This window comes from Tiliqua scincoides, chromosome 5 (assembly GCF_035046505.1).
Source record: "Tiliqua scincoides isolate rTilSci1 chromosome 5, rTilSci1.hap2, whole genome shotgun sequence".
Classification (NCBI taxonomy): Eukaryota; Metazoa; Chordata; class Lepidosauria; order Squamata; family Scincidae; genus Tiliqua; species Tiliqua scincoides.
In genome coordinates, this window is record NC_089825.1 from 28,654,329 (window position 1) to 28,678,643 (window position 24,315).

A 24,315-nucleotide genomic window follows, 5' to 3' on the forward strand; every position below is an offset into this window, starting at 1 on the left:
GAGCAAGGCGCGCGTACCGCCCTCGGTGCCTCGGCCTCTGCGCTCCGGCTCCCAGCCTGCCCGCGGCTGCTCCTGCTTTCCTCGCCCTTGGAAAGTCGTCTCCACCCGGCCGGTAACCAGCGAGTGTCCCGAGTCCCCCTCTTCTTCTCCAGGCTGAGCCCCAACTCAGATGAGCCTCCCTGGCTGGCGCAGCGCCTCCCTTTCCCCTCTGGGACCCCAAAGGCGCCTCTGGTCTGATACTTAGGCTGCAAGTCTAGCCACACTTACTTGGAAGTAAGTCCCATTGACTCTAATGGGACTTACTTCTGAGTAGACTTGCATGGGCTCTCAGGCTGCAGTTCTATCCACACTTACCTAAGAGTAAGCTGCATTGACTATAATTGGACTTACGTCTGAGTAGACACGCATGGGCTTGGGCTCTCAGGCTGCAATCCTATCCACACTTAGCTGGGAGTAAGTCCCATTGACTATAATGGAACTTCTGAGTAGACATGCATAGGATTGGGCTGTCGATCTGGAATAATACCGCCCCCTGCAGTAGACCCTGCTCTTCTGAGCTAGGCTGTTGAATTTGGTGCGTAGCCCCTTGAATCTGGAACCTTTGGCGGTCCTGTCGGGGCGAATCCAGTGTTTGTGTTGGAGGCAGCCATGAGCCACAGTAACTACAGAGCCATAGGTCAATCTATGTGGGTAGACCTGGACTCCAAGTTGAACTTGTGGCCTCTTTGGCCAAGGTTTGCTGTGCAGGTAGACCTGGACTCCCGCCCAGACTTGGAGCCCAGATATACCTGCCGGGTAGACCTGGGCTCCTAGTTGAATTTAGCCTCCTTGGCCAAGGTTTGTTGGGTGGGTAGATCTGGGCTCCTGCCCGGGCTTACAACCCAGATCTATGTGCCCGGTAGACCTGGGCTCCCATTCTGCCTCTTCCAGGTAGATAGACTTGGGCTCCTAGCTGTGCTTGGGCTGCTCCCCATCTGGGTGGGTGTCCTTCCCCACTAGCAGCAGTTGGGGGTTACACAACCGTGGCCCCTCCTTGGATCCACCCTGGGTCCTTTCTAATCCCTCTCTGAAACTCTGGAAAGCGAATGCCTGGCAGTGTAGACTTGGTGGACTGATTCCCAATCAGGCAGCTTCATAGGTTCACCTCTTTCTATTTCCTGCCTCTCTGCAGCTTCTGTGGTTAGTATAGAAGTCTGGTTGCCACCAAGAGACAACCTCTCGTCTGCTGCTGGATGGGAACCATCTCTGGCTCAGTTTGCTGCAGGACCATTGTTTTTCCTGGAACTCCAGTTTACCCCATATGCACAGATGCTGTGTCGCTTTCAGAGCTTTTATATATGGAAGGAATGAATGTCTCCAATACAGCCCCATTCACCTGCACCCCCCCCAGGTGAAACACCACTGCACCACCCCCAGACCTCTACTACTTTCATCCCTAGTGGTGCAGTGGTGTTTAGCTAAGCTAAAGCTGTATTCTGTATCCCTTTGCTAGTTGCAATACAAAAGGCCAGAACTTTTTGGTACTATTCAGAATACTTGGCTGTTTCCCATGTCATACTGAACTACGGTTAATCTCATCATAATTTTGGCATGATTGGCAATGGACTCTCAGATTGGTCCTTTGATGAGGATTTGTTTCTTGGTTTGCTGCTTCCCTTCCTGGTCATTTAATTTGTAATAATAATGTTTATTTATATGTATTTTTATGATTGTTTTCTCATTAGTTGCCTTGAGGATCCACAAGAAGGGGGGGAGGAAATATGGAAATCAAATAAACATGTAAAATAATCTAAACTCTCAAGCCTGACATCCAATGTTGAAATTGTTTCCCCAGTGCTAATGGTGAGGGAGTAGCCATTTGCTCCTATCACTCTGTATAGACCAGAGGACAGAAGTCTGACTTCTTGGGGATTATGCCGGCCAGCGTAAGTTGTCATGTGTCCCGGGTAAGAGCCTTGTATCGGAAGATTCTGCAGTTGCACCGAGGATTGCCGCTGGAGCTGAAGGCCCTGGGAGACCAGTATGTGAAAGAGGAATTCAAGAGGCACAGATCTGTTGACCGGGAAGAGGCCCAGTGCTTTTTACAGGAATGGGAGGCAAGTGTTTTAACAGGACCTCTTGCTCTGCATGTTACTTAACTTCAGCTTTATATTGTTTGAGTCTGTGAGTTTATATCTCATTGCTTGTTCTTTCTGGTACACGTTAGAGATCATAAGAACAGCCCCACTGGATCAGGCCATAGGCCCATCTAGTCCAGCTTCCTGTATCTCACAGCGGCCCACCAAATGCCTCAGGGAGCACACCAGATAACAAGAGACCTCATCCTAGTGCCCTCCCTTGCATCTGGCATTCTGACATAACCCATTTCTAAAATCAGGAGGTTGCGCATACACATCATGGCTTGTATCCTGTAATGGATTTTTCCTCCAGAAACTTGTCCAATCCCCTTTTAAAGGCATCCAGGCCAGTCGCCATCACCACATCCTGTGGCAAAGAGTTCCACAGGCCAACCACATGCTGAGTAATGAAATATTTTCTTTTGTCTGTTCTAACTCTCCCAACACTCAATTTTAGTGGATGTCCCCTGGTTCTGGTGTTATGTCAGAGTGTAAAGAGCATCTCCCTATCCACCGTCCATCCCCTGCATAATTTTGTATGTCTCTGTCATGTCCCCCCTCAGGCGTCTCTTTTCTAGGCTGAAGAGGCCTAAATGCCGTAGCCTTTCCTCATAAGGAAGGTGCCCCAGCCCTGTAATCATCTTAGTCGCTCTCTTTTGCACCTTTTCCATTTCCACTATGTCTTTTTTGAGATGCGGCGACCAGAACTGGACACAATACTCCAGGTGTGGCCTTACCATAGATTTGTACAACGGCATTATAATATTAGCCATTTTGTTCTTAATACCTTTCCTAATGATCCCAAGCATAGAATTGGCCTTTTTCACTGCCGCAGCACATTAGGTCGACTCTTTCATCGACCTTGCCACCACCACCCCAAGATCTCTCTCCTGATCTGTCACAGACAGCTCAGAACCCGTCAGCCTATATCTAAAGTTAGATATGTGCCTTGTATCTGCTGGCATTTTCTTTGAGAATAATAGTTTCATTTTTAAGAATAATATTTCACTTGCACTTAAGTGTGAAGGGTGAGGAACACTTATAAACACTCAGAGAGCTTTGCATTAATTATCTGGGTATGCCAACAAAAACCCTGTAAGTCCAAAAGGATTATTATCCCCATATTGCAGTGAGGAAACTGAGACTGGAAGGGAGTGATTTGCCAAAGGCCATGTTGTGAGCAGCATTTCCGCTAAGCTGCACAACTGGACACAGTGTTGTGTTGTGACACAGTTGTGATGCCATGCAGCACAAGAAGGGGTCTGTGCACCAGCGCAGGCTCCTTACATAGCTTAAATACTCTAGGCAAGATTCAGACTAGGAAAAACATGAGTTTCAGTTTAGTTCTTAGCCTTTGCACTACACTAGATTTACAGTCCTTATACATTTCTACAACTCCTCTATGAAAAAGTTCCTGTTAAGCCATTTCTGCCCAATGTTGCATATACGCAACAGGGACCAAATGTGTGCCCCTTTGGGCTGGGCAAAAATGCGTTAATTTGCCCAGGATCTACAAGGGAATTCATGGATGCAGTGTGATTTTAACTTCAAGCTCAATACTTTTTTCTGCTTTGGGGCAGCATAGATCTCTCTGGTCTTGCATGGGTATAGTTTGACTTTCCTGCTCTTTCAAGGTCATTCTTTTTCAAGTCTTTACAGAAGTTGTGCATTTACATGTGGCTTCATTTAACAAAGGCTGATTCACACAGATAAGCGATGATTTTTCCATAGTACTAGTATATAACTATAGGGAAAAAAGTTAGTACTCTCTCCCATCACAGCATGTTAGTGGAATTGTGCAAAATGCAGTCAGTTGAAAACCAGAGAAAGCAGGCACACAGCCTCTTGCAATTACTGTATGCCTCTTGCTTTTACAGATAGGCAGGCTAGAAGGGACAGTGAACGTTAAAAGGAAGCAGGAACAGGATGTTAACATTCACTGTCCCTTCTAGCTTGCCTGCTTGCTTGTTTGTTAAAGCATGAGGCATACAGTAATTGCAAGAGGCTGTGTGCCTGCTGGCTGGCTTGCTTACGCCATTTCTGCCCAACGTTGCATAAATGCAACAAGGACCAAATGTATACACCTGTGGGCCGGGCAAAAATGGGTTTAAATCATAAAGAGCCATTTCACATGACTGTTACAAACAAAGGTAATGGACTGTGGGGGGCTGCAGAGATAGGGGTCCCCTTATCCACTGTTTCTGGTATCTGCAGGGGAGAGGAATGCATACCCTGCAGATACCGGGGCCCGCCTGTGTTGTCATCACTGATGGGCTCTCTAGGGTTTTAGACATAGGTCTTCCCCAGTCCTACCTGGCAAGATGCTGGGGATTGGATATGGGACCTTCTGCATGCAAAGTATAAGCTCAACCACTTAGCCACAGCCTCTCTCTATATGCTCAGTATGTAGTTTCAATCCACATGTAATTGGCTACTGAAGTATGAGTTTGGTGTTTCACTGTCTGTGTTGGGAACGAACAGAATGGTTGACTGGGGAACTCTTATTGGGTTGAATTCTCCTGCGTGCTGTCTGAATTTTTTTGTTTTTGCTTTTGAAGTAGCTGGCCATGAATAAAATTGATGGCTCCAATCTTTACATGTCTGCTAGATTACTAAAGTAACAGAAAGCAGAGCGTCTCATTATGTGCTTATTCTTGTATATTCCTCTCAAATGGATGGCTCTTGTCTTGAAAACAGCAGGGTAGTGTTGATGCTGGAGGGAGGTGTACATATAAAGCGTGCTTTGTTTATGAGAAACTAGTGCTCTTCAGGGAGATCCGAATCCAAATTAACATGTGCTTTTCAATGTAACAAATGTGAACTTTTAAAATAAAGGGTGCTCCTTAAGTAAAGTGTATTGGTATAAACGGATTGATCGCAGGAGCACTGCCTGAATAGTGATGCCATTTAACCCAACCATTTAAAAAACCATTCAATAAGGATTTTATTGTTTAGGAACTTGTAATAATAATTAAGCTAATGTTTAATGCTCCCTATCTGTGAGATGGGTAGACTTATACCGCAGTACACATTTCGTAAATGGGGCAGACTTTTATGTTAGTAGAAATTGAATCATTTAAAGTCAAATCAGTTTAAGTACCTTTGCTGACTGTTAAAGATCTTCATATTGCTCGATTCATTTCTGCATAGGAAGCTGCCTTATACAGAGTCAGTCCCTCTAGCTCAGCATTGTCAACACTGACTGACAGAAGCTCTCTAGAGCAGTATGTCCCAAACTCCTGCAAGGGAGTTGGGAGCACTGTAAGTGTGTAGCACTGTAGGAGGGGCTATGGCAGCAACACTGTCCCCAGGATCTCATTTCTGTGTGGGGGGGGGGTTTCACCTTACCTTAGTGACTGCCAGCCTCCCTGGGATGCAGGATGCCTCTGTAGGGCTCCCCATGTCTCTGTAATAGCAAAAAAAAAAAAAAACCATTGGAAGACACTTCCAATTTTCAGTGGAGAACAGGAAGTGGCTTTCAATCAAGATTTTTTTTTTACTATTTTGGAGGCTTTGGGAACCCACACATCCCCCCTCCCAGAAGGCCAGTAGTCACTAAAGTGAACCCCCCCCCCCAGCAGCAGCATGATTCTTGGGGGTCACATTGCTGCCTTCCCCCTGTTCCTTAAAGGGCCAGAGCTAAGTGCTTCCCTGACTGGTGGGTTGTGATCCACCAGTTTGGGAATCACTGCTCTGGAGCAGTGGTCTCCAAAGTGGAGACCACTGTGCGCCCGCAAAGGCTTCCTTGGCTCGGGTGGCGCTTAACGTTTTGTGGGGGAGCCTTGACAAAGCACCTCCGTTTGCCCTCAGTCGTTGTCTGGTCCAGCCAGTTCTGGTCTCCGACGCCCCAGCAGGCTTTGCGCCCAGATTTCCAGGCAGAAGTGGCTGGACATGATGATGATTGGGGGCGAATGGAGACACTTTGTCAAGCCTTCCCTGCAGAACAGTAAGCACCAGTCATGCGGGGCAGGGTTTTTGAAGGGTACTGGATCTGGCCTGCAGTCTGGAGGGCCCTGTTCTGAGATTTCACATAGGTACATCTTAACCATTATGCTGCAACTGCTCACTTCAAGTTATCAGTTCTGGAATTCAGGAACTTCAGTAACCATTTGGCTAAAGTAGATCTGACATCAAGGTTAAGGATCCATGAATATGTTTGATGGGCAATTGCATTTGCTCCAAAATCTTTTCCTTAGGGTAAACATTTGGGTTGTTGAGATTTGGAATGATCCTTGTTAGTTGGGGGTGTGAGAGGGAGACAGACACAAACATACAGACTCGCAGCCCAATCCTAACTGGCACCGGAGCTGCGGGGCCACTGAACCTGTGCTGTATCCAGTGCTGAGAAGGAGCAGGCTGGATGTGTCCTTGAGGTAAGGGGATCTTTGTCCCTTTACTCTGGGTAAAACCCTAGCCTGCACAATGGGGCTGCTTGGATCAGTGCCAGCAAAATTGCTGCTGCAAGTCTGATGAGCTTCATACTGAGTTTTCAAGCCTGAGAAGCGGAATAGAATATGATGTGTGCTGATAATGATGATCCTGCCCCTTCCTGAGCCTGATCCACCCCTCCTCCTTCCCCATTATACCCTCCTCCCGCCCCTGTGCTGCTCAATGAGAGCTTACCTGCTCCATTGGGCACTCTATTTGGATCAAGCGCAGGGTGGCGCAAGCCTTTCCACTGGCCCTCCTTACTCACAGGGTGTCATGGAGTGCTTTACGGTGCTTTTGCACATGCCAGCAGAAGAAGCAGCATGTGGCATGGAAGGTGAGTTCTCCGCTGAGCAGCGTGGAGGCGGAACAGGGTGGGAGAGGAGGTGTAACGGGGGAGGAGGAGGGTGGTGACAACGGAGGGGTAGACAAATTGGTTCCGAGAGGGGGGTGGCCGCCATGCACATCATATCCTATCCCTCTTCTAGACCAGGTTCTTGTACATGGATCCACTCAGACTTGCATTAGCTCAGGCCCAAGTAGACCCATTACAGCATCCGGTCTTTCCCGGGGGCAAGGGGGCAAATGTCCCGTTATCTTGAGAAGATCTCCAACCTTCCAACTTTCCCCATAGGATTCAGCATGGCCTGCACTGACCCTGCTACATTGGCGCATGGAGGGGGATTGGATAGGTTTGGGCTGTTAGTCATTTATCCTTCACATCTGTGCTCATGTAATTTTCCTTTCAAAGCACTCTTTCTTATTTCTTAAGAATGAGAAGTATGTTAGTCATTTAACCTTCACATCTATGCTTATGTGAACTTCCTCCTCTCCCCTTCAAAACACTCTTTCCTCCATTGGAGTCCTTGAGTATCAAACAGGTACTTCTCAGCTGGCTATATAGGACAAAGACTTTGCATTTCATCCTTTCTGCATATAATGAAAACATTGGTTCTCTTATAATCTGACCCTACTGCTCTTCGAGCACATTAATGCATAAAATGGGCCCTTGTTTTTAAGCAGCATTTCCCTTTAGGAAATGTATAGTTAGGTGTATAGTTAGGTGTATAGTTAGGAAGTGTATAGTTATGTGTGATCATGCAGATTACTTGGCTCAAACTCGCATAAATAGTCTTTCAGAAATGGTGAATAAGGAAAATTGTATGTGAAGAGTTCTGTGTAACAAAACTATTAGGCCAGTATTTCTCAAACTGTGAGTTGGGACCCACTAGGTGAGTTCCAAGCCAATTTCAGGTGGGTCCTCATTCATTTCAATGTGTATTTTATTTTTTATACATTAGACTTGATGCTACCATGGTATGTGACTGCATTTGGGGAAATGTGACAGATCTTACTTTTAACAGGGTACTATAGATATGCTTTGAACAATGGTAGTCAACGGAGCTTACTCCCAGGTAAGTGTGGATAGGATTGCAGCCTTGGGGATGTTTGGGGAATTTGATTTTGTCATATTGGGGGGTGGTGTTAAAAAATTTTCCTGCTTGAATATGTCATTTCTGACCATGACATCACTTCCAGATTAATGACACTACTTCCGGTGTGTCCCGACACATTGACCTTTCGAAAAAGTGGGTCCCAGTGCTAAAAATTTTGAGAAGCACTGCATTAGGCTTTAAAATACCATCTTGGTGTTTGCTCTCTCTGGTTATATACAATTGCAGTTTGTGAGTTTGCCACATGATGGCACCAAATCTCTACGCCAGGATGTGTTTCTGCATCACACCAGTGCAAATGTGGTCATGACCAGTCCTGGGAACTGCTGCAGCTGACATATGACCATGATCTGCGGCATAGCAGGATTAGTTGGTGTCACTGCAATAAGAACCTGAGGCACCACCAGACACTTGGCTACTGCACCACAAAACTTTCTCAGAAATGGGAAAAGAAAAGGCACAGTCAAAATGTGTTGGGGGTCAGATGCAGCCCACAGGCAATAGTTTGGGTACCCCAAAGATACCTGTAAGTTTCATGGCCAAGAGAAGGAGATTTGAATCTGAGTTCTTCCATCCCTAGCCCGGCCCTCTGCTTTTATGAGACTTTTGGAGAGTCAATATTCTCAGTGTCTGTTCTTTTCCTTTGTTTATCTTAAGACGTGCAACTCTGGGCAGTTTTTTTAAAAAGGCATCTCATTATGAAATGTCCTCCGATGTTGTGAAAATGCATGGTTATGATGTCATTGTCATAGTTAGTACATTCAGTTGCAGTTCTTAGTATCCAGTACTGAAGGAGGGTGCTGTCCAGTATACAAGGAAAGAAAGTTCCAAGAAAATGTATGCACGCTTTATAGTGTCAAATTTATTATGCTGTAATTCACACATATGCTACAGGTAGATTATCTCACATCCGGATATCTGAAATCTGGACTATTCAGAAATCCAGACATTTTTGTCCAATCCTTTTTTTTTTAAGTGCAGAAAGCAGCAAAGTGTGGAGCCAGCCAAACTGGCAGCACGATTGCAGAACAAGCACTTGTGAAGCGTGATCAAAGGAAGTGTGAATACAAGGAGCACTTGTGTAGTGTTTGCTGTAGTGTGAACACTAGAAGGTACTCGTGCTCATTCCCATGTACATTGTGCAGGTACAGGCTGTAAGCTCTGTTCTCTGCTCTGTGGCGTACACCTGTACAGGCATTGTTGAAAAATGTCAGAAGCCAGCAGATACCCATATGGGTAACATGTAAAAGAGCAAGAGGAAGAATTTCTCATGAGAATTTCTTATAAGAATTTCATATTCAAGAATTCATATTCAAGAATTTCATATTCAATTTCATAGCAACAGGAAGAATTTCTCATGAGAATTTCTCATAAGAATTTCATATTCAACCTGTATAATGTGGTAATTCACACATATACCTCTTATGGTGTACATAGAAGCAGTTGCTTGACCCAATTAATTAATTGATTGGTTGATTGGACCAAGTGCTCAAAATGTTCCCAAGTAGCATCTGTACACTACCGACATTGTTGACTAAGGGATCTGCAGACATCTGCCAACATGCATTCTGGGCTGGTTCCACACATCTCTTCAATTGTTTCCCTTAGATGTTGGAGTGTTGCAGGTTTTATACAATGAAGTATGTATGAATTAGAGCCCGCCGATAGTGCCTGTGTTGATTTCTGGCTCCTTTTTCTGTGGATGATTTTCACTTCCTAGGTCTCTCTTCCAGGAATGTAAAAACTGGCCTTGTACTGAGTCAGACCATTCATTCATTCATTCATTTCTAAACCACCTTTCCCCGCGCTACAAGCCTGGCACTCAAAGCAGATTGCAGCAAGATTAAAGCATTCATAAACACAATACGTAAAGCCACAGTGACTTAAAAACAGCAAATTAAAATGTGAACCCATCAGGCAAACAGCAGGTAACAGCAGATAAAAAAAGCCAAACAGCCCCTTCCATATGCCCCACCCTACCAAAACCAAGAGCCATTTGAAATAAAAGTGTTTTCAAGCCCCCTTGAAAAGTATCCAGGGATGGAGCTGATTGGAATTCATCTGGTAAGGAATCCCACATTCTGGGAACTACCACCAAGAAGGTTCTGTGTCTGCTGAAATAAGTTCAGTTAACCATCCACATGGTGTTGACTACTCTGGCTGATGGTGGTTCTCCAGTCTTGCAGGCAGGGAACTTTCCCATAGTTCTGGAGTTCAGGGATTGAATCTGGGACCTTCTATACATGAAGCAGGTGCTCTGCCATTCAGCTGTAGCCAGGGCTGGTGCAATCTTTTTGCCAACTATGCAGCTGCCTAGGGAACAGATCTCAGAAAGGTGCAGTACTGACCTTTAAGGGGCACAGTTTTATACAGATTAGTTTTTTTTAACCCATGAAAAAAATGCAACTGGCAATTCATATTTTTTATTTTAAGGTAACCCCAATAGTGCTTCATAATAAAGCACTTATAATGGAATTCATAATAAAGTCTTATTCATTATAAAACCTAAGAAAAACTTCTATATTTAGTTAGCCTTTCCTAGGGGACAAAATAGCCTAGCACCTGTCCTAGCAATAACCAGCATCATTATTGACTATGCCTTTTACAGACAGATCTAAGCTGGTTCTGTGAAATGAGTCTCTTTAATTTGAATTTATTCTGAGTTGGGCTTCTGTTTATGGAAGAAAACCTGTGATTTGATTTAAATTGACTGTGTGTTAAGGTTTTGTATTGTCTAATTCATTGATGTGGAGGTAAATGCAATGCACACAGTTTATAATTTAATATGGAAGGCACTTTTAATTTGCTAAGCATTTGTGTTCTGTTAAAGTGGTTTCCTGGGACCACAGTCAGTGCTCCTCAAGCTATCCGGAAGCTGCGATGGCTGCAGTTCATGAAACATTCAAGGGATAGTAGACTGTGCAGGGCCTGGGGAGACAGATGGACTAATCTTACCAGTAACCCATGTCTTAAGGAAGAACTGCCACACTGTCAACATTCCTCAGCACAGCCTGACGACGTACTTGGCTTGCATCAGTGCTGTTTCCTAGAGCAGGGACAGGTAGACTTGTGTCTTTTGGGAGTTACTTTCTTTTTTTGCCAGGGTCACCAGTGTGAAATGCTTGGGAAGGTGGACCACGTTACCGAATGGTGACGCATGTTACCAAATGATAGCTTGGGGAGGAGGGGCCAGATGCAAAATGGCAGCTTGTGCCTCAATTTACATGTTTGATTTTGTAAACACACACACACACACACCTCAACCAACGAAACCAGTGTTTCCCAACCTGGGGGTCATGACCCCCCAGGGCAGGCATACGCATTTGCGTTTTGGGGTGCTACCCCCGTAAGGAGCATAGCAACCCTACCAGGGACCCGTAGGTGCCATTAATATTTTATGGATTCTGGGTTTCGCTGAACATAGAGAAGTAAAAATACATGGGTATTTTTTCATACCCATGTTTGTCAGTGGTGTTGGCAGCAGTGAGACCCAAACATGCCACACTAACGGCATCTGTGGGCCCCTGGTCTGGTCACTACCCTCCTTAAGGGGGTAGCATCCCAAACGAAAGTTGGGAACCACTGAACTAATGTACACTGGGTAGTGTACTCTGCCCAGTATCCCACTCATGAGCCAGACAAGTCTGGGTTGTGGTTTGAGCTTGGGTTTGCCGGAGCCAGGAAGGGCATGAGAAAGCCATTCAAACCAAAGTAGGGTTGGATGGGCAGACAGAATAGGAGTGACTTTAAATCACTGTTGGAACTACTGGTAACTCTTGAGTGACGCTCTGCCTGCCCCATGGTGAAGAATTGCTATACCATACGCAAATCACCCCATTCCCACCAACATCCTGGCAACCACATTTTGAACCAGTTTTAGTTTTCAGACTGTCCCTGATAGGACCAACTGTCCTTTCTCCCTGGTGGAAGACACAGTGCAGTAGTTTTTAGTAATTCTGAAGAAAGAAAGATTAAAAACTATTTTTTGCCGAGGCTGAAGCAAAAGAAATAATTTGAACTAAATGCTCTAAACTTTGGGACATGGTTGTACAAACCACATCAAAATTCTGGTGATTTGTTTTAAAATCCAAAGACGGTGATCTCAGACAAGGTTACCTAGTATGGATTTTAAAATGGAAATATTGCCAAAATCCTTCACCCCTGACATGTTTCCAAAAATGTTTTGATTCTTGGGCCTACGGAAGATTCTTATTAATATGCAAGTGGCTTTGGAAAATAGTGGCTATTAACAATAGTCTTTCTTAGACAGTGGCGAGATCAGTGAAGATCTACACTTTCTTTGTCCGTTCAGTACGCTTCAATTTATTTTCTCTCTCTCTTGCACTAGCAAGATCCCAGGAGCTGTCACTGATATGTAGCTATCTTCAGATTAGGGCGGTGCTCTCCACGGAACTGAAGTGCAGATCTAAAAGCTTTAATGAGATACCTCTTCTGAACTGCCTCCTCTGCTGTCCTGCTTTTGACAGGAGTTGCCCCAAGAAGAGCCATTACCAGCAAAAAGGAGGTCTTGGAGCAAGGCTATTACAGGCAGAATCACTCTTGACTGTTCCACTGAAATGAGAGCATCTTAAGAAGTATGCAAGGTTCAGTTTTCAAGGGAATTTGGGGCTCCAGCAGGGCATTGGAAATCTTCCCAATCACTTTCCACTGACTCTCAAAAGTCCATTCTTATAGCCTACCCAGATCAAAAGAATGTGACATAAGAACAGCCCCACTAGATCAGGCCATAGGCCCATCTAGTCCAGCTTCCTGTATCTCACAGCGGCCCACCAAATGCCCCAGGGAGCACACCAGATAACAAGAGACCTCATCCTGGTGCCCTCCCTTGCATCTGGCATTCTGACATAACCCATTTCTAAAATCAGGAGGTTGCGCATACACATCATGGCTTGTACCCTGTAATGGACTTTTCCTCCAGAAACTTGTCCAATCTCCTTTTAAAGGCATCCAGGCCAGTCGCCATCACCACATCCTGTGGCAAAGAGTTCCACAGACCAACCACACGCTTAGTAAAGAAATATTTTCTTTTGTCTGTTCTAACTCTCCCAACACTCAATTTTAGTGGATGTCCCCTGGTTCTGGTGTTACGTGAGAGTGTAAAGAGCATCTCCCTATCCACTTTGTCCATCCCCTGCATAATTTTGTATGTCTCAATCATGTCCCCCCTCAGGCGTCTCTTTTCTAGGCTGAAGAGGCCCAAACGCCGTAGCCTTTCCTCATAAGGAAGGTGCCCCAGCCCCGTAATCATCTTAGTCGCTCTCTTTTGCACCTTTTCCATTTCCGCTATGTCTTTTTTGAGATGCAGCGACCAGAACTGGACACAATACTCCAGGTGTGGCCTTACCATAGATTTGTACAACGGCATTATAATATTAGCTGTTTTGTTCTCAATGCCTTTCCTAATGAAAGGTATTGCACAAAACGTGGACAAAGCTGCACCTTATCCCCATACAAAACCAATTCCCTTAAATGGGAAAAAACTGTTCTTTCTTTTCTAGAAGTCATGACTTAATCGCTAGGAGGAGCCCTACTAACTACAGGTGGAACCTGTTTTTCTGCTGATTTTACAACCGAAGATCTGGTTCAACACAGGACCCCAGACCCACATTGGGCCAGACTCAGCCCATGTGAACCCTCCGCAGGTGACCAGAGTTGTGCTCCGGTCATCTCTGGAGGGCTTTCTGAAGCTCGCAGAGGCCGACCGTGTCTGCCAGCAGCCTCTGTGGGATCCAGAATGGCCCTTAGGGCCAAAAAAAATGCAACTTCTGGTTTCCTCAGAATGCTTCAAAAGACATTAAAAAGTCACTCCTGGTTCCCTGAGGTCGTATTTTTTCTGCCCTATGGGCCATTCTGAAGTACAAGGAGGCCATGGGTGGATGTGAGCTCTGGAGCTTCAGAGAGCCCTCCTGAGGCAACCAGAGCACAGCTCCATTCCACTTTGGAGGGTTTAAGGGGCAGAAAATCGTGAATTTGCTTATCCGTGATTTTTGGTATCCACGGGGGGGGGTCAGAGATTGGATCCCCCGCGGATACTGAGGCCCCACCTTTATGCTCCTAAAATACCCTATGAGCCATAGTCAGAGCCACATTCCCAAAACCTCATTTCTCATGACACTGGTATCCATGGGAGGGCAGGAACACGTCCCCAATGGATACCCAGGAGGCCTGTATTTTCTTTGTTGAACTTAACTGAATTGATTTTCGTTTTAGCAGTTGCCCTAAGTTTATATTTCAGGGGAATTTTATTTAATGACATGGTTTGAGATTGTATTCCTTTTCGAAAGACTCTCAGTTTAGTATGTATCTTTTCCCACAAAGGACTAGAGAATTATTTTAAAAGTAAAATCATTTTCTTATTAAGCTAGAAAAAGAAATAAGGATTCAAAACCTTAATTGTTCCCTTGGTGGACGTCTGCCAGGTAATAATAAGGAAGATTTAATTGAATAGAGAATTCAGAAAGTTTTCTCTCAGTATTTTGAAATAGGTTGGCATTGTGTTGGATGGCATTTTAGTATATTTGATAGGCTGGAGTTCCTTTTTAAAAAGAAAAACAAGCAGATAGAAATATTTTATTAGATTATTATTAGATAATATTTAGATCATTATATTAATATTTAGATCAATCAATCAATCAATTATGAGTTTGACATTTGGTACATAGGGCATTTTTTCTCAAGGGGAGTGAATGTAGCTCAACATCGTGGTTGGAGTCATTAATTCATGCTCTGCTTCTGGGTTTGGCTGTGCGAAAATGAGAGATCTGCTTAAGAGAAGCTCCACTTTATAAACTGATAAATTCAGCCCTATCTCTATGGTGCAGCAGCGTCTTGAGATGGAATAGCTCCCTTTAATATGATGCAGAGCCCCACTGAGGCAGAATCATGGCCCCTGGGTATAGTTTGTCAGGGATCTGTGAATTCAGGCATGACACAGCAGCTTGAACTGGCTGATCAAAAAGGTTTTCTTTGTCACATCAACTAGGTAGCATGCCTGGTTGTTTAGGAAATGCTGGAATTTCAGAATGGAAAACAGTGATGGGTACAAATCATGATTTATACCACCATGAAAAACGACCAGTTAATCACTTTATTTAAATCACCTTGATCACCTTAAATCACCTTGATCACCTTAAATCACCCACCTTGAAAGAGTGGGTCCACTCTTGCATACAAAAACGTTATGGGCCACCTTTCCAATGCTGTTTGTGTGAATGCAAGCATCCATGTACACGTATGCATTGTGCTTTCCAACAATTCCCAGGTGGAAAATAGGGTCATGCTTGCAAACTCCCTATTCCCATACCAGTGATTATTTCTTGGAGCCCCCTCCTCTCCCAATACACTCTTATATTTCTTTGGGCTGCAGTTGCCTGCTCTTCACTGAGAGCTGTTGTAGTCTATAGAGGCTAAGAGACTGAGCTGCAAATCAGGACTTTCCTGATTTGCATCTCACCTCTCAGCTTCCACAGCTGCAACATGGGGATAATCCTTGCTTACTTAACAAGGTTGCTGCAAGGATTGCATCAAGATAATACATGTGAAATGTTTTGCCCTCTCCAAAAGCGCCATACAAATGCTAAATATTCAGAGTGCAATCCAGACTTACCGATCCACTGGCACAGCAGCTGCTCTGCTGGCAGAGTGTCACAAATGTGTCATAAAGCACATTTGTGACTAGTATAGGCAGTGCCAGCAGAAAGTCTTGCATCAGCCCACCAAAACTGCATTCACATCTAGGGTCACAGGTGGAGGTAAGGCTTGTACCGATTGGCTGAGGGACGGCAGGACGATGAATCAGAGGCAGAAAGTGGGTTTTCTGAGTGGGGGGAGAGCAGAATGTGGGTACGATTAGGCCTGGGAGGGGATGGGATCGCTAGAGCAGGCCTTTGCAAATTCCTAACCCCCTTCCCACATTACATAGGGCTGCTCAGATTAGCGACAGCTAAATAGCTGGCAGAAATCCAAGTAAGCTCCATAGGGCTGGAGAGACCTCCCAAAGGCTGCAGGGATCTTCAGAATGGCGCCCACAATCAGCACAGTCCCCTTTAAAATGACCGGCAGAAGGTTCCGCCTGCCATTTTAAAGGAGTCTGCACTGGTCACTGGTGCCATTCTGAAGGCCCCAGCAGCCTCCAGAAGGTTTTTGGAAGGTATCCGATAAGGAGAACAAAAGCATGGATAAGGAGAGGTAGGTAGCAATTGTGCCCCTCACAGATTAGCAAATTTGCATGTAAAGAGAACTGACTGTGTATGCATTTACATTAGGTACAAGAGGCATCTGCTTCAAGTTTTAACTGAGAGATGCCAGGGAGGGAACTGAATCTGAAGACTGATCATCCTAGCAATTCAAGTGGTCAATAATGACATTTGTACAAAAGCAAAAATAGGGATAGATCCCTGGTAAATAATGACAGTTGAAGCACATAACACTGTAGATGTGAATGCACAATTAGCAGGGGGGATTTTTTGCAGATGTCACTGATAGAAACAGCGCCTGCAGCAGCAAAATGTGATCTGGATCTTTCTCCCACAGAGGTAAAATATTAGAGGAATCCATTAGCTCAATGAATAACCGAAAGAGCTACAGGCGAGCTTAATTAGGAAACTCATGGAAAGCCGATAAGTGTATAATAGATTTAATTGCAGTGTGAAAAAGCTCTTAAAATTGGGTTTGGTTGTTTTCTGCTTTGACTCAACTCTGTCCAACATTGTTTCAAATCTGCTATGTTTAGTTGGAGTGGGCAGGACCTTGTCCTGATTAGCATATTCCACTTATTAATTAAAGGCTTCCAGAGAGTAGCTGCTTTGCTGTGCCTGCCAGATCCATCAGTGTACAGGGGTCTTCTTTGCACTAAAATTACTCTGTGTATGTGTGTATAGTTTATATTTCCATCTAGATAGTGCTTAAGCAGAAACTCTTTCCTTACAAACTGGAAGTAAGGAGGTAATTTTGAGAGCAATAGTACTAACCATGTCCCTAGGAGAGCAGTGAAATAGCATGTTGATTACTCTTTTGCTGTTCAGGGGAGAACAATTTTTACATGTGAAATGCAGTAGCAAAATCAATTATATTTTTGTGGTTTTATGCACAGCGGTTTTTATGTACAGTAATAAAAGACATTCTCTGGAATAGCATATCATTTTTCCCTTGATAAGAAGAGCCCTGCTGGATCTGGCCAAAGACTTATCTAGTTCAGCACCCTGTTTTGCACAGTGGTCTACCAGTTGCTCTCCATGGACTTGTGCCACCTCAGGAAGTGACTCAAGTCCGAGGAGACCCATAGAGGCCAGTATGCTTTACCTAGAGGTAAGGGGAATCGTTTCCCCTTGCCTCTGGTTGAGCCGCCTTGGGCCCCTATCCTGCACTGGATACGGCGCAAGCCTCTTGGCTTGCCTGTTCCAACGCAGGGTAGGATTACGCCCTTAGTCTCCTTCCCCTAGCATGCAGGCTGCCTGCCTGCTTGTCTCTCTCCTCTTGTAGCAGCAATCTTTGGCAAGCCATAGGTGCTCACCCTTCTGTGTGCAACAAAACTCATAAGCACCTCTTGTCATGCAGAACTTCTCTTAATTCAAGGCCACAGAGGTACAAAACACATTATTGCGCAAGGAAGAAAATGTTGCTATGGTAGCAGAGGCTGAAATGGAAGTTCCAGCTCTATTCCTAAGAAGGTTCTTCATTATTTATGATTACCCAAGTGCCATGTGTCCTTTTCAAGGAAGGAGCTTCGGACACCCAGTTTGATCTCTGCAAAGAGCTGAAAGGGGATTTTGAAAGGATTCCTTCAAAAGTGGTTTAACTTGTTATTGAAAGGTGGATGAATAGAAATGAAATGAATAGAAATGAATCAGACATTTGCATTACTTTTAATCTTTTCTAAACGGCCTCATATAGTGTCATCATTATGGGGGCTAGGTTTTACTTTCCGTATACTACCAGCAATAAATATTCAAGATTTTAAGTGCATGGGAATTGGAGTGGCACCTGTCTTAACAGCAGCTGTCTACTCCAGCATTGAATTCAGCAGTCCAGGACCCCTGTTCTGTTCCCTTGCCCATATCAGTTTGTATTAAACTTCAGCAATCTTTCTTTGCCTTGTCCCCATGCTGGGAGGCAAGGTAATGGCTTTCTTTTATTCCTTTGCTTTGACCAAGAGGAACCTCTATAAATGCCACTCCAGTCTATTCAACTAGTTCTGCCCAAATGATTTATACTGCTTGGATCCAAAGTGCAGTGAAAGCTCACCTAGACCAGTCGTTCCCAAACTTTTTACACAAGGACCCACTGTTTTAAAATGACACTCTCTTGGGACCCACCTAGGTTTACCAGATTTTAGAAAAAGGAACTCTAGAAAGAAATAATGTTTTGTTTTTTTTAAATAAGTAATAATAACCAGAAAAAAGACCCTTAGACATTTATCTCCCTATATTTACACATGCTTGCAAAATGCAGGATCTGAAGCTCTTTGCAGGGTAATTAGCAACTACAGTATCTGATTTTTGAATAGCCTCAGGGTTTGAGGAAATTAGTTATCAGATCTTTCCATTACTCTTTGGCGACCCACCCAAAATCAGGTCGCAACCCACCAGTGGGTCCTGACCCACTGACAGTAAAGGTCACCTTATGATTACAGACAGTGAAGGTCACCTTATGATCGCTTCTCTCATGATGTTTTTGATCATTTGCTTGACTTTCATGTGTTCGAAGACGGTTAAAGTCTCCTGCTTTCCACCAAAGGAATCCATATTGTGGATTCTGTGATGAAGGGTCTCTCGTGGCATTCTGATAGTTTATGTTATGATCACGTGGCATCTCCCTAAGCTGTTTCTGCAGCTAGCAGAATGGCTGATCTTGTGGAGACTACCTAGTCATTACATCTCTATGATAGCATCTTAAAGTATTATGCAGTGAATTGTCAGTGATATTTGACTATGCAATGAATACAACTAACACCATTTTGGAAAAAGACACAAACAAAGGAAGCGCCTAAGGGACATCCCCCTAAACAAGCAGTGCATCCTGGCATCAGTTCCCAAACTTACTGTGGTCACGGTGCCCTTCTTTCTCAGTGGCTTCTCATGCAATCCAAGATGGCAATGCTCAGGAGAACTGGGAAGAAGAGGCCTCCAGAGACATCCCATGGCACCCTTTGAAATAGTCAGAATGAGGAAAGGATGCTTTTCAAACACCCAAATATCTTTGAACTGCAGAGGTTTTTCTGTCAATTGAATTTTTAAAATGTGCTCCAAATTAATCTGGTACCAGATTCATGTTCTTCTCCAATGAACTGGGAGCACCTGGTTCCCTTTGGTTCCTTTGAAAATTCTAGCCAACATACATGCTGTGCTTGCTGTATAACCCAGGAGTTTCACAGGTGCTTAATTTACTTTGTGGGTACGGAAGGAGAAGAACTACAGTATATTTCTTTGAAGCCATTCAAGATTGTTAGTACTGACTTCAGTGGAATAAGGACTGAAAGCAGGATTCCTGATTTGCAACCCTTCTACCAGCAGTCTTTGTACAAGTACTGGATACCGTGAAAGGGACTGGAGCTGCTTGAAAATCAGGAAGGTTTGGGGACTTTTTTTTTGGAGTGGAATTCCACAAGTGTTTTCTCCCCCTGACTCTGTGGATGGATTTTGACAACTTTTGCCCCACCAGAGAGCTTTTTTTTTTTTTCCTGTAGCCCACTGGTGGGAATCACAGGACGGAGGAACCATCGTTCAATGCTCTGCACACTAAGGCTTCAGTATCTCACCCTTAAAGAAGGTTATAGCAGGTGATGGGGAAGACTTCTGCATAACACCCTGGAGAGCCTCTGCCAACCAGATTAGGTCTAGATAAATGATCTGTCTAAAGCAGCTTCATATGGTTGTATTGGGAACTCGGTGGTCCCAATAGGAAATGAAACCCTGAAATTCTAATAAATGGATTGTTCCATTCCCATCACTTTGTGGCTGCAAAATTTAATGCTCATTTTGAAAAAAGGAATACTACTTGAGGAAATCTACCCTCTGTAAGGTGACACAATAGGACTTAGGGGAGCACTTAATGCTTCCATCTTGTTAGGCTTCTAATTAGTGCTGGTTAGTTACAGGGCCATCGTCAGGGGCTAACATCTTTTGACAGCTTCCCAGGACACTCTGAAGCCCACTGCTGATCTTTGAGATATCCCTGCCTGTAGCCTTTGTGTGGTGATGACAGAACAATGCCCTTGAGGTCCACCCAGGTAGGAGGGAGCTCATCAAGGGCGGTTTGTCAAGGGTCCCCTTATGAATTTTCCACAACTCTTCTCTGCTTTAGCCTCTCCAGCTCTCTTGCTTGTTCTTGCCCGCAGCCTGCATAGTTCCCATAGTTGATGGAGTGGAAGAGCATGAAATGCCCCCAGGGATTTCTGGAATAGGGTTAACCAGAGATGTAATGGATGCAAATCACACCTGGGGCAGGTGTCACATAGTGTGCAGATGTGTGTGTCTCCCAGCATGCAGATGTGGAAGCAATTGGTGATGACCCAATAACATCGCCACAGATTTACTTCTCAGTAAGCAGCCAATCACTTAATTTTTTGGTGTGCTTCGCTGTTGGAAAGCAATCGAGTCAGCGGCTACTTTCAGATGGCGACTAAACTATCTTCTAGACTCTTCTAGCTTCTCTTGGTGCCTCCTTCTTTGGAAGGAATGGGGCGGCAGGAAGTGAAATGGGGTGGCAGGAAGACAGCTGCTTATAGGTGATGGCAAAAGGGGATTGGACAAGTTTCTGGAGGAAAAATCCACTAAGGGGTACAAGCCATGATGTGTATGTGCAACCTCCTGATTTTAGAAATGGGCTATGTCAGAAGGCCAGATGCAAGGGAGGGCACCAGGATGAGGTTTCTTGTTATCTGGTGTGCTCCCTGGGGCATTTGGTGGGCCGCTGTGAGATACAGGAAGCTGGACTAGATGGGCCTATGGCCTGATCCAGTAGGATGTTCTTATGTTCTTAATTTTGCTTCCCACTGCTCCTGGGTGGCTAGAAGCAAGACCGCACCCCTGTTGCCACCTCGAAGCAGCAGCAACTTAGAGGTGGTGGTGGTGGCAGGACTGCTTCTAAGTGTTTGAGGAAACAGTTAAAAGTGGCAGTGGGGGATATGACCTTGCTGCACCTGCCATCTTGGATGGCCTCAGCAGGTTTGCGCCCCCCCTTGCCCTTGGTGTAGTGCCCAGTGTAGGCACCCCTCAAGCTCCATCCAAGTTACACCTCTGGATATAACCATAGCATAAAAATTTAAAGCCTCATTTTGGTGGTGGTACTTCCTGCCTTGCTGTTAAAGTAAAGTGCAGATAACAGCCTGAATCCCCTGGGGCATTTCTGGGTGCAACAGTAGCCAAAACGACCAAGGGGCTGTCTGCTTGGCAGATCTGTGAAGTGGATGGCAGCAGGGGCTATTGATGTTGCATTTCAGGTGGGGGAGTGCAAAGGTAAGGTGAAGAGCAAACAGCAGCAAGGACGCATCTCTTCCTTTGTCCACCTCCTCCACCAACTGAGTATGTGGGCATGCAGTGGATTGAGAGCACATCCTTCCTTATTACTGCAGGTCCCTGTTTGCATATCTTGCCTTTGAAATTGCTATTCTTCTGTGATCACTTCAGTGCATGATATTTTCAGTGTCCGCACTAGTCACCTGTGATATTGCAACGCATGTTGTCTCGGGGGCAGACTCATGGATCATTTCTCTGGTCTGGCTCTTGGTAAGTTTCTGCGTCTCAAAATGTGACACAGACCTCCACAAAAGCACATGGGTAATAGCGTAAGGAAGGCAATGTCTTTGTTCTCCGATTGCTTCCATAATATGTGTGTGTGTGTGTGTGTGTGTGTGTGTGTGTGTGTGTGATTGTCAGTCTTTGTTTATGAGACACATGTCCCCGCCATCACATACTTGCCATGTTATGTTGACTGATGATGCTTAGGATCTCTCAAGCAATTGCTTCCTGTGACAAGGTTTGATAAACCCCATCTTAATGTGATGAGACTCCCATCAAGATGCCCAGCAAATCTTCCCAGCAGAGCTATAACAAATGGGCTTGTAGTAGAATCCTTGTTTGTTGTCAATCAGCAGGAGACTTCAGTGGGACGTGGGCTGCATCTTACAAGACAATTTCAGCAGCAAGAAGCAGAAGTTCACTGAACATCATTGCATCCTGTGCCAAAGACCCATGACATGATGTTTAGCACATTCCTGTCACTAACAAAGGCAGCTTGAAATAACCTGATGATAAATTGCTACTGGGGACTGGGTACATGAGTTCAAATTGAAATGCAAAATAGCTGTCAGTTCAAATTAACTTTCCTAATAGATCCTATAATTTGATCTACTTAAGTGTTTCATGTGATCCTTTGATGTGTTGTTTTAAATTGGTTATGGAGTGTAGGTTGCCGTGAAGTTGCTGTCATCGCAAAAGTGAAAACAAAGTTTAGGACAGCAAGTTAAACTGTGAGGCCAGTAATGATTTGTAGTGCCTCGGTTAGATTTTCAAAATGGACTGTTAAAACTGCAAGGCAGATGCTTAGTTTTCAAGATTGCTGAGCACCAGCTTTGTTTAAGAAGACTGCTTCAAAGCTCATTTATTTCAAGGTATGTAATTGGGTGACAGAATAAGAAAATCATTATTACAGGATAATTATAATAAAATTACCAGGGACAAATGTCTTAAACACATTTATCTTTATAAGATACCAACTAAGCATATGGTTACACAAGTTATTGGATGAATGTATTCTTAAAATTCTGGCCCTCTATACTGCGGTTGTACTTGGATTTTGGTTGCAATACTAAGCACATTCTTACCAAAATGTTGAAGGAATGAGCTGTCAAAATAAGCAACAGACCCAAATTTTTATCCATGATTCATAGTTGCCACAGCAATGAACAGGAATAAAGTTGTCATGCTATAGCTAGCATTGCAGTATCATGTATGTTCAATAATACCGTTAAATGCTGTCCCCTGCCGGAATGAGCTGGTCACAAAGCAAACCATCCGACCAGCCCTCCTAGGCTTGGTGGCAAATCAGGCTGCAGCAGCTGAGGGCGGGACAATATCATTGGCACCCAATTGCGCACCAATTATGATTCTACATATGTAATAAGTTTATTATTAACTGCTAAAGCAAGATACACAAGATGTCAGTACATTGGATTTGGAGGTATACAGAGGAAATCTTGCTTGCTTTTTTATTCATGGACATCTTTTTTCCCCGCCCTGTTAGAGCTATGCAATGATGCTGGGGCAGCAAACGAACCAAAACATGCCAAACTCAACCAGCAGGCCTCCCCTTGGATCCCACCTCCCAGAGGAGAAACTTGACGCCCTTCGAGATGAGCAGCTTGGACAGCTACTGGAACTCATGCAAGAAGCTACCAAGCCCAAGAGACAGTTTGATGTTTTGGATGACCCCAAACCCCAAAGCTAGCGTATTGTATTGAGTGCCTCTTGTTTTGATGGTGCTTCCTTTTGCTCCAAGCTTGAAGAGTGTGTCAGTCTGAAGAATAAATGGTGCTGATGTACATCCTTTCTGTTTCATTTCAACCTCCAGGGATGTGCACGGTGAATATCTGGAAATAGATATGGTCCCATTTGTATCACAGTAATTACGGCCTACGCTAGTATGTAGAACAGCGGAACACTTGTTAGTTCTGAAGATTTTGGCTATGTTAAAATTTGCACATCTGTGGGTGAAGATTAAAATGGAAGGCCTTGTGCTAAGATTGGATTTGGGGACTCAGTAAAGAATGTGCCTTTTATATGCAGATTTGGTTGCATGGAGTAAAAAATGCCATTTATAAAGGGTAAATACCACTTTTCAAGACCTGAAGGTTCTGATGAATCCCTTCATCAGTTTTCTTTTTGACTTACAAAGAGTCATGATCATACCAGCCAATGTTCTTTGCATTCCTTCTTGGGTGTTGGGCTCCTAACCAGCCCTCGCATAGGTCTCTATTGTCAGTGGACCAGGGATAAATGATGCTTTTGAGCCTCCTTATTTATTGATTGTGTCTCATTGTGAATTCTGCAATAACATGATACAGACGATGGGAGACATGATTCATTTTATTAACACACATGAATGCATGAAATTCCTTTCAGGGTAATGTGTGAGTGTGTCCTCCAGGGGTGGGTGTGAAGATGAATGCTTCCACTTTTATGACTTTTGGCCCAATCCTATGGGCTCTTTACACCAGCAGCACTCGCTTCCCACTGGTATAAAAGGCCCTGCAAAGGTATGAAGATCGTGCTGCCCCCAGTCCATTTGAGGCCGCTGCT

At 44.4% G+C, this 24,315-nt stretch overlaps 1 protein-coding gene across 1 annotated transcript; it reads left to right on the top strand.

The window, feature by feature from the left end:
* Positions 1–4: 4 nt before the first annotated feature.
* SDHAF3 (succinate dehydrogenase complex assembly factor 3) lies at positions 5–23,558 on the top strand. Its single transcript, XM_066628489.1, has 3 exons — positions 5–112; positions 1,835–2,096; positions 23,261–23,558. The coding sequence occupies exons 2-3, from the start codon at positions 1,914–1,916 to the stop codon at positions 23,462–23,464; spliced, it is 387 nt and encodes a 128-aa protein (XP_066484586.1). The 5' UTR covers positions 5–112; positions 1,835–1,913; the 3' UTR covers positions 23,465–23,558.
* Positions 23,559–24,315: the final 757 nt, after the last annotated feature.